General features: G+C 31.5%; 1 protein-coding gene across 1 annotated transcript; it reads left to right on the top strand.

Annotated features, from left to right (window-relative positions):
• The first annotated feature begins 607 nt into the window (after window positions 1-607).
• LOC127733653 (uncharacterized) lies at window positions 608-7,357 on the top strand. Its single transcript, XM_052242970.1, has 8 exons — window positions 608-680; window positions 1,831-1,854; window positions 2,556-2,660; window positions 3,644-3,744; window positions 4,455-4,560; window positions 5,378-5,551; window positions 6,500-6,660; window positions 7,240-7,357. Exons 1-8 carry the CDS (start codon window positions 608-610, stop codon window positions 7,336-7,338), a joined length of 843 nt encoding a protein of 280 aa, XP_052098930.1. The 3' UTR covers window positions 7,339-7,357.
• The last annotated feature ends 3,193 nt before the right edge of the window (window positions 7,358-10,550 follow it).

Here is a 10,550-nt window from a genome sequence, read left to right as displayed (position 1 = left end):
ATTTCAAACTATCGGCAAACAGGAAGTGGCTAAATGGCAGATGTAAAAATTGCTTACACACTACTGACCAAATATTAAATCCTTTCCTTTCATAGAAGCCAGAAAACTTACGAAAGGACGGCGTCGAGTGGTTACTAGACCTGCTTCAGCCTTCGGTGAACCAAATATTAAAATCATTCCCTTCAGTAGGAGCCGAGAAAACTTTGAAGAACATTTTCCTTGTACAATTAGTGTTGTAATATTTCAAACTATCGACAAACAGGAAGTGGCTTAATGGCAGATGAAAAAATTGCTTAAACACTGCAGACCAAATATTAAATCATTCCATTACATAGAAGCCAGAACACTTTCGGACGGACGGACGAGGTCGAGTGGTTACTAGACCTGCTTCAGCCTTCGGTGACGCAGCTAAGAATGTATGACAATGAGGTTAAAGTTTGGTCAAAGGTCTTATTCGAGATAAAAACATGCGTAATGATGAGAAACCCCAGGTCTTCTACTTAACAATCTACCTTACTCCCTCATTGCTGATAACCTTTTTGACCATTGATAAGAGATTGTTCTATATAATAGTATTAAATTCAATCGATCGATCTTTTCATTCGACATGATGAGATCTATGCTGGTAGTGGCTTTGGCTTTATGTGTAGTACATTGTAATGGATTCCTTTTTAGACATGGTAAATTGTTATTTTCATGGCAATTGTTTATTCAAATATTTAACTTGTTAAATATGCTTTGCTGTTTGTTTTCGATAAATTTTTCATACAATGAATGATATATCAATGAAGAGAAAACGCTGTGTTAGTTTGTTAAAATACATGGACTTATCAAGATATTTGCATGGCTGTTTGTCAGTTTATTTTTGACTTATGAGTTTGAATGTTCCTCTGGTATCTCTCGCCTCTCTCTTGAAGAACATTGTCATTTTCAAAAACTACATTGGCAACGTCCATTTTGTATAAAAATAACGTGAATTAGTTTCTATTTAACAATGTACTTCGAACGTTTTAAATTGACAATGCAACAATAAATACAAAAATAAATGAAGGCAACAGTAGTATACCGCTGTTCAAAGTCATAAATCGATTGAGAGAAAACAAATCCGGGTTACAAACTTAAACGGAGGGAAACGTATCAACTATAAGAGGAAAACAACAGAACAACAAAAACACTGAAATGCAACAAACACAAACGCCAACATACATAGAAACTGACTATTTGATAACTACTGCCATATTCCTGACTCGGTACAGGACATTTTAAGAAAAAGTGGTAAATAAACGACCAATTGCACATGTCTTCTCCTGTTCGTATTAATTGATTGAAAATAAGTTTATAACTAAAATGCATGACGACTTATTTTTAAGAGGAATACGGACACAAAGTGTCAAACAACCATCGTAATCGAGTGAAAGCGACAAAAAATGTCGGTAATAAAAGAGATTAAAAACAATCTTCTCAAAATGAACTGTTACTAAGACGAGTAACACGATTCGCGCTCTGTGATAGACACGAGTATTCCAGAAGGTAATGTGCAATACCTGCTCCACATGTAAGAAACCATGAGTACCATTCATCCTGATGGTCAAGTAAGGTCATAAACGAGGAAAGAACCTATGAATTATGACTATCATACACACAAACTATGTTTCGGGTGCTGTTTTAAACCATTCAAAACAGTTTTAAAGCACCTTTTATTAACCGTAAATGTTTATAGTTTAAAGAGAAGATAACAAATTTACAAATTTACCCTGTGAAACAGAACTATAAACACAACATATTGAAACATAACTGTTACAGTTAGCTATTTTATTTTTTCTTTTAAAGGCACAAAATGGAATAACCTAAAAGGTACGTAAAGTTAGTCTATACACAAATATCAAGCCATATTTAAAAAAAAACTGTAGGACACTAGAAAAGGGCTTATAAGTTTATACCGTCGGTTCCCGATTTGCTAAAGGCCATATTACGATTAAAGAAACATCTCATGGTGTCAAAATAAGCCTTTTAGGGATGGACTGACGATTTTGGCTATTATAACTTTTTTGGTATTCTCGTCTGCTGATTATTTTATCTGTAACAGTTTACAATTTTCCATATCGACTTGCCAAAAAAGCAAAAAAGCCAAGGTTAAAAATGGTCAACTTAAGGACAATAACTCCTATAAATAGTTGAATTACGATCTTGACCATGTTGACTTACTTGTGGCACTTGTTTAAGAATAGATGATCAATTTTGCCGTAAATTTTTTCCTAATGTAGTTATCAAGATTAAAGCCAAAAACGAAAGAAACGCAAAAATGAATAAAAATCGTAATTTAAGGGCAAAAGCTCATGTTAAAAGTCGATTTATGTTTCCACTATGTAAATTTATTTGTAGAACATGTCTTTTTGATAATTTTTGCTATTCAAAGTTTCTCTAATATTATTAAAATTGTCAAGATAATAGTCAAAAACTGTGAAATTTGCTAAAAATTGGCACATTATGTGGAACATTTTTACAATGCATTATTTAAATTGCTAGTAGTGATGTCCTTCACAATTATTCTTCAGTAACATGGGGAATAAATCCATTGAGCAGTACCAGCTTTGTAGCTATGCCACTGACAGAGACTGATGCCAAGTCTCAAGGATTTCAGAAGATCTCAGACTGTGGAGGTATAATATACTTTATAACATCTTGTTTCAAATACACTTATACTATGACAACACATAGAATATAATTAATGAAAAATCAATTCACGTAGTTTCAGATGTAAGAATACACCAACCAATATTTAGTTCTTTCTAAACTTATCACTGTTTGAAAGACTAGAGTAATGTAGGTCAGAAAATAACTTCTTTCAAAACATTTTAAAAGAAAGCGTTAGCTGAAGTACAGTGTTAGGTTAACATTCTTCAGGAAAATTACAATTATTGTAAATGATTTATGAACAACAATCTGATATTTTTAATTTATTTATATAAAAAAAAAAAATCATTACCTTCAACATCTGATGCGAAAAAGGTGTTTTATATAAAAATGCAAATGCTGAAAAAAATCCCTATTATGCAATTACATTTAAACATAGATGACGATGTAGAAAACTGAATTATTTGTGGCTTTAAAGTTCCATAGACCGAAATTTTTCTATTGTTTTACATATTTTCATGGGAAGTCAATCTTTTTGTTTACATTTTCTCGGGAACTATGCAATATCATCAGTAAAGTTTTACATTTTCTCGGGAACTATGCAATATCATCAGTAAAGTTTTTAAGGTTAATCTTTTACTGTTCTAATTTTTGTCACATTAAAAAAATCACTCTTTACAGTCAGATAAAATGGAAACAAAATCATTTTAAATTGAATGCATAATCTCTTTACACATGAATTATTATATTATTATTACACAAGTATGTGTTACACTTAATATTTTTTATAATTATCATTTAAAAAATACAAAATAAAATTGTTATTTTAGTAAACATTGTCAATGTCGTTTTTTAAGAGTATAATTATTTCATAATAATGGTAATCTTTTATAAAACTTTGAAGACAATTTGTGTCTATAACGTAGAAAATTATTCCTTCCATAACTTGCAATTCCTTTATTTTCTATTTGTTTTTACTTTGATAAAGATTAAAGTTTTACTTAAACAGATTCCAGTGGTTTACATGGCATCCGGTATGTTAAAGGCAACGATATGAATCTCATTTTGATATATGATGTTAAAGGCATTATTGCTGGAATTTCTGCTGCGGTAAGTATGATACTATGACTAATCTTCTTTTTTAATGATTATTTGGTGCTTGATCCTTAACTTCTAGTCGCAAAAATCTCATTCCTATTCCGGACGACCTTTTTTATAAATCCAGGATATGCCAATGAGGAATCATTCATTTCCTCTGTACAGCCTTCAACAATGAGCAAACCATACTAATAGTATGCAATAAAAGACTCCAGCATGACCAAATGTGAGACAATTAAAAGAGAAAACCAACGGCCTGATTTATGCTAGAAACAATATGCGACAAAAAATATAGCAGTAAGCAACCATCAACAACCACTGAATTACAGGTTCCTGTTTTGGAACAGGCACATACAGAATGTAGCGGGTTTAGCGCCATAACTGTAAAAATCAGTTGGACAGTTGTTGACTTATCATATTGGCATGAAACATAAAAAACAAATAAACACAAAAGACACAGAGGTCCGATCTAAGAGTATTTTAAGGAAAGTCAAAGCCAATTAAAAAAAATAGAAAAACAATATTTTTCAGATTAAAATATCAATACGTTAACATTCAAAGGATTTAGTGTTATAAAGACGTCATAAATAGTATAAGAAAAGCATGACCTTACATGCAATTCAAGCTTTAATCAATTTTGGTTTTCGGCTAATTCGCTGTTCATGTAAAGCAAGTGGGTTCTGCCAACTTTTTACAATTTCTTGTTGTTTCTGATTTGTCAGGTTCCTACTAATCTTGCAAATGGATGGCCACACGTCTTTCTAAAGGGACATCCTTTTATCAAGTCTGGCAACCACCATCATATTTCTGCATATTTTGTTGATCCTGGTAAGTATGCAAATGTACATTAAAAGGTAAAACCTTTTTTTTTCATAGCAAGTATATCAAATTTAACATAAAAGTCATTATGTTATAATAAAAACCACTTCATTGGAAAATGCATACTAACTTCCTCTCCTTTAAAGTGCTTTCAATGGTTTTGTTATTGGGAAAGCATACAAAATACTACCAACTACCGTTTTTTTTTAAGGCGAAGGCAACTAATTTATTTAATGTACATTACTATTAAACGTTCACCTGTGAGATAAGCAACTACATTTTACCATTAGTAAGATTATTTGGCGAGGGTGAAAATCACTAAATAAAACTAAGGATAAGTAATTCAGTAGTTTTCAAATGAAATAAATATAGGATCTATCAAGTGCAAGGGAGTGTATAAGTTTATAAGTTGCATATAGGTTACTTAGACAATGTTACCCATGTTTACCATTGAAACAATCTTTTTTAGTAAACTTTAGGAATTGCAGTACATCCTGACTGATTTGACAGCACAGTTTTATATAACTATACATGAAAGAATAAAGATAATTTTGTTTTTGATAAGACAGGCTGAAACAATATATTTTGTAAATTTTTCGATGCATCCTAAAACTACTCTATCTAATACTTATATGAATGACAATTATTTCTCAGTTATTTAATTGATCTCAGAAGATATTTAATTTTGTTTGTCAGCCTAGCAATATATAGGTGCATATATCTTTTGTGGTCAAGTTGAATGCTCACTTGGTTATTTTAAAAACCATTACGTATATTTTCATATTTGATTATTTATCATGCAATCACATATTTATTATCTTAATAGCAATAATTTGTGCCTCTGGTAGATCTACAGCCCTTTACCATCAACAGGGTGTAGGAACTGATCTATACATTCAGAACGGAACAGATCCGATTGCTGACTCCATCAAAATACCACATCTTCAGAGTGGAATAACATCTACTCACTGGACAAAAGGGAAATGTTTTCCAACAATGGGTACGTTACTTCTATAGGAATTGAAAATGTAAAGAACAGTTTCTTATTATCTTGCGACGGCTTTTTAAGAAGATTTATTCTTTTTCTGTTTTTACGTTACTCTGTATGACTCCAATTACAAAAGATAGGTATCCAGTGAGTCGCTATACTGGACGGGTAGTATGCACTTATATACACATATTAAAGAATGTCTGTTCTCTACTGGTCACCATATTGTTCAAACATCTCATCAACATTTATAACACTTAGCATAAAAATATTATATTGACAAATAAATTAACCACTAACTTGTCCAAACAAATAATAATAATAAATAATACTATCATTGTGACAAACTATTTGATATAATTTTCTAACAAACTAAGTCTATAATTACTTCACATTTAGAGGGATCAATATTATTACAACGTATAGTTAGGTATTTTTATTAACAATTAGAGTAACCTGCTCAGACACTTTCTTTATCATTACAAGATTAATACATGAGTTATGAATCAAATTAACATCACAATCAGGTCAACATTTATTATGTAACTTTGGAAATAATGAATAAACATCTGTTATTATACAACTTTACAATTAACCTTACTATATTATTACAATACCAAATCGTATCTAAAAATACTCGCAGTCACTTAAATGCACCTATGGAAAGCCAGCTCGAAGAATTTTATTAATAATATAAACTACCTTGTAAGCAAAGCAAATGAACTTAGTATAACAAATCCACGTCATTTGTCTTATTATTATCGTACCACATCTCCTTCTTTCATGTTAAAAAATCGTCCTTTACGCAACGCTTACTTTTTTAAATACACTTACCAAATAGCAAATGAGAAAGAGAGGGGGTATTAAAATAGTTTTTTTTTGGCGAACATAACAATACCAGAATGTAATTAGATAATAAAAGCGTTAGAATGTAATTAAATATTTTTGCTTGTTTCGTAGGGCTCCATTACTGGTACAACTTAAGAAAGGATATGAGTTGTGACGAATTTTATCCAATGTTCCTTTTGTATAATGACGGTAAATTAAATGCTTTTGGTTGGGCATTCATCGCAGACTTGACTTCACCTAGACTAGAACATCCACCACACGCATCAATTTCTGTAAGTATTTTCATTACATTAGTTCTTTACACGTTCCATTCACTTCTGTGAACATTCTTATTCTAAATCATCAGATGTCGGAAAAAGTATAAAATCTTGATTGCCTCCTTTGAAATATTATTAAAAAATATGATTCTTTATGTACTTTTCCAACTGTCTTCATATTTCAAATTGCTTAGGAGTCAAAAGTGCACTTTAAAGCTTAAAAAGTAAAGTTTTGCTGTTTTGTTAGTTTTCGTCATATCTGTCTTAATTTAGCATTTTTGCAAAAAGAACTGAGCATCTTCTGTTAACTTCATAAAAAGATAATGACTTTGAACGTCTTATCAAATTTTTCAAAATATATTAGAACTGCTCAATTCGTAATGAATCAATTTTCAATGATCTATGATTTGACCTAGGGATATAACTTGCAAACGAAAACAAGTTTTATAATCAACTATTTTTGGGGATAATATTTAGTGAAATATCAAGAAAAGAATAGCATATGCATATATTTACTTGATGGTCATTTTAACATAGCTACATAAAATGATCACAAAACGACAGAATGTTCTACCTTGTTTTATTATATTACAGAGTTTCATGAATCCACCACCAGACTGTCTGTTCAACTCTGGAACATTATCTACGATGCACATCTATTTGTCCAACAACCCTTCTTTGAACACATGCTAAGATGAAGTTTTACCTCTGTGTTTATTATAGATTAATTTTGCAAAAGACATTGTATATGGTATTTCTTTCAAAGCTATCGGTCTATGTGTATTTGAATTAGACAGACAATATTCAAGAGATTATAACATGTATTTATAAATAATTAATTTTTTTAATGGAAACATACAGTATAGTTTAATAAATTATGATAATTATAGTTTATCGATGGCATTTCAAAAGAGAGGGTGTTTCTCTTACTTAAACAAAAGATCAATCAAAGATGCTAAAACAAACTAAACATAATTATAAACAAATCAGAAATAATAATGATGCCAAACACGCTGTTCAACCGAATATTTACTCAAAGACGCGTTTAAATTTGTAGTGGCGGGTACGTGACTTCTCAAGATACGCGAGAAGAATCGATATACCGCGAGATTCTAATCCTTCTCACTATACAAATCCTTTATCTGATGAAATTTTTAAGATGTCTCCACAGATTAAATATATTACCATTGATTTGCCTGAACAAATCTCAATTTAAATGACAGAAATATCAACAGCAAGCGCCTCCCTTTTGAATTTGACAATATCCCGAACATTTCCAGTGTTCATATCAGATTTGACTTATTTCTGAACATTTAAAATTGAATGCGTTGATCACTTGGCAATATTGTACCGCATCACTCTATTTTTCATTGGAGATACTGTTGTTTTCAAGTTCCATCACGTAACTTGCCCTTTTATTAAATTACCTCATTTAGCTGTAGATTGAAAGATTTGAATTATACAAAAAGTCTTTCTTCCGATCAGGATCTAAAACTAACATGTCCTTGAAAACTTCCTTTGGTTGATATTTACAAATATTTTGTGTTAGTCTGAGGACAATGCTTAGAAATAGAATATTAACTCATTAGGAAACATGAAATCATCATGTTTTTTTTAAAGGTTTTGGCCGAAAAGTCCAGACATAGATGAGATAAAAGTTATTTGCCCTAAAAATTCAACCTCTAAGGTGTTTCCCTATATGCGGACAAATCATGAAAATTATCGAAATGTTTGATCTGTATTTGTATTTTGAATCTAGTTTTTAACGAATTGGGGTTATTTTATAGAGAAATAATACGATGGTTACTTTTCCTATTTTCAAACTAAAAATACTGAAAGTGTTCTAAGATGACAACGATAATGTGTACACGAACAGACTAAAGACAAAATAACTTGAACATATGCATTTATTATCCTATTCAAATGCATGGCTGTCTTCACGATAAGGCAATATGGCCTATATGCATAGTAGAGAAGTATTCAAAATTTTGTCATATGTATCTCCCAAGTTCATGCAAAACTGTTTATCATACTTTGTCCGTCTCTGAGTCAATTATAGTGTTCGTATCAGACGTGAAATGAATAAATGTGAAGTACATATAGTTTGCCTACAATAGACGGTTCAAAAATGTAAGTCAATGAACTACCGTTTTCTGCATAGATAAGCATTCCTAATTATGAATAGCTATCACTTAAACATGTTAAAGGCTGTTGATATTTAAAGTCATGTCATTTCGACAAAGGGTGGAGGACACCGTATACTGGTAGTATTTTAATGAACATAACAAATGACATATTTGGCTTGTTATCTTACTAATTTTGTTAATGTCAGTTGAGTAAACAAGGTTATTGCATATATACGGATTGAATTAGAAATTGAACGCTTTTCTGTATCAATTACTTTGACCACTAGTAAATATATCCTGATTCGAAACGAATATTTTCATCTGAATCGATCTTAACGGTTTGAACAAAAAAAAGTAAAGGTTAAATTTTCAGTCATTATTTTTTACTTTGAACTGCGATATTGTTCAGACGCATACCATACTATAAATTAAGATCTATACAGCTTTTTTTCATCTGTTCAGTTTCATTTTACCTTTCACTCACTCAAAGGAATGACTGGGGTATAGAAATATGGTCATCCGTAGAGACTGCAAGAAGTATAAATACGCAGCTACGTCCAGTCGGAATGGAGACGTTAAATCTCTATTTCTTGTGTAGGGCGAGGGTAACACTCTCTGGACATTAAAATACATTGAAAAAACTTTCTGATGGGTCTGAAGATTGGCTCCTGAAAGGCAAGTATTTGCCCTTATCCAACATATCCCCATTTTTAAGTGGAAGTCTAAATTTTCCGACCTTCCTCCCAGGCGGGCTACATTACAGAAACTAACTGGTGATTCTTAATTTGTTCCCGCACTTAGTATGCATGAAATATTTGTCACTAGACGTTGAGGAATCAGCAATCAATTGGTATGTTTTCCTATGTAAAACATATGGCAGAGAGAACTTAGTATCAGAAAAATAAGAAGATTTAAAACATTAAAAGAGCCACCTGAACTGATCGAATGTGGCTCATTTCAAGATAAAGGTAAAAATATTGGCAGGCAAGCTCAGATTCTAAACGTATACACGCCAGTGAACAGGAGGAAGTCTCCCATAAAAAGTTGTTTTTCTCTTAAACATCCAAGACGATTAAGGTGCAATCCTGATAATACAAATGATTATGTGATGTTTATTAAAAAGTGTAAAAGTCTTTTTTTGATAAATTGAGTACATAAACAGTTTTCATCACATTAATTTTTCATTGTTGAGTTTTCTGGAATAGTTTAGACATTTTATACTCCAAGAGTTGGATCAAATCCGTGGTCATCTGAGAAACAGATATTCCAGAATTGACAACCAATTCATGACGGCGTCTGTAAAATTTTCGAAGGGATGTCTTCATCTTAACAACTAGGAACCCTTGGTTCAATAGCGTACCTGTAAGAAAGAACCCTCTATCAAGCCATCATGATATGAAAAGCAAGCTTTAGAATATCGTACCAACTGGGAGACATACACTCCATATGCAGGCACTGCAGATATGCTGCTACATAGAAATGAAAAGTTCACGCATGAACAGCTGATATCATTTTTTTTACTCATAAAGTTTTGTTTTAAACTGACACTCATTGTTAATTTTTAGATGTAACTCAAGAAGGTAAACTTAATTGTAATTCATGTATCCTATTTCAAGTATGATGGGATAGATGAGTTCAACATAGTCACCAAACTTTGAGTTATTTAATAAGAGGACATAATCTATATAGCGGAACGTGAAGTTAAATGATAATGCTTGCTTTTTTCCCGAGAAGCACATGTATGACGTCTGACTCATATGAACAAAGAAATAAATCAGC

Source organism: Mytilus californianus, unplaced genomic scaffold (genome assembly GCF_021869535.1).
Source record: "Mytilus californianus isolate M0D057914Y unplaced genomic scaffold, xbMytCali1.0.p SCAF_3, whole genome shotgun sequence".
NCBI classification, from domain to species: domain Eukaryota; kingdom Metazoa; phylum Mollusca; class Bivalvia; order Mytilida; family Mytilidae; genus Mytilus; species Mytilus californianus.
Note: the sequence above shows the minus strand (reverse complement) of the source record. Positions and strands in the feature narration are given on the sequence as shown.

Excerpts from the sequence above, each read along its gene's own strand:
- LOC127733653 (XM_052242970.1), top strand. The coding sequence starts at position 608 with ATGATGAGATCTATGCTGGTAGTGGCTTTGGCTTTATGTGTAGTACAT. Across the intron at positions 1,855-2,555 it reads AAAATGGAATAACCTAAAAG|TAACATGGGGAATAAATCCA; the intron begins GTACGTAAAGTT and ends ATTATTCTTCAG. Across the intron at positions 3,745-4,454 it reads TTGCTGGAATTTCTGCTGCG|GTTCCTACTAATCTTGCAAA; the intron begins GTAAGTATGATA and ends CTGATTTGTCAG.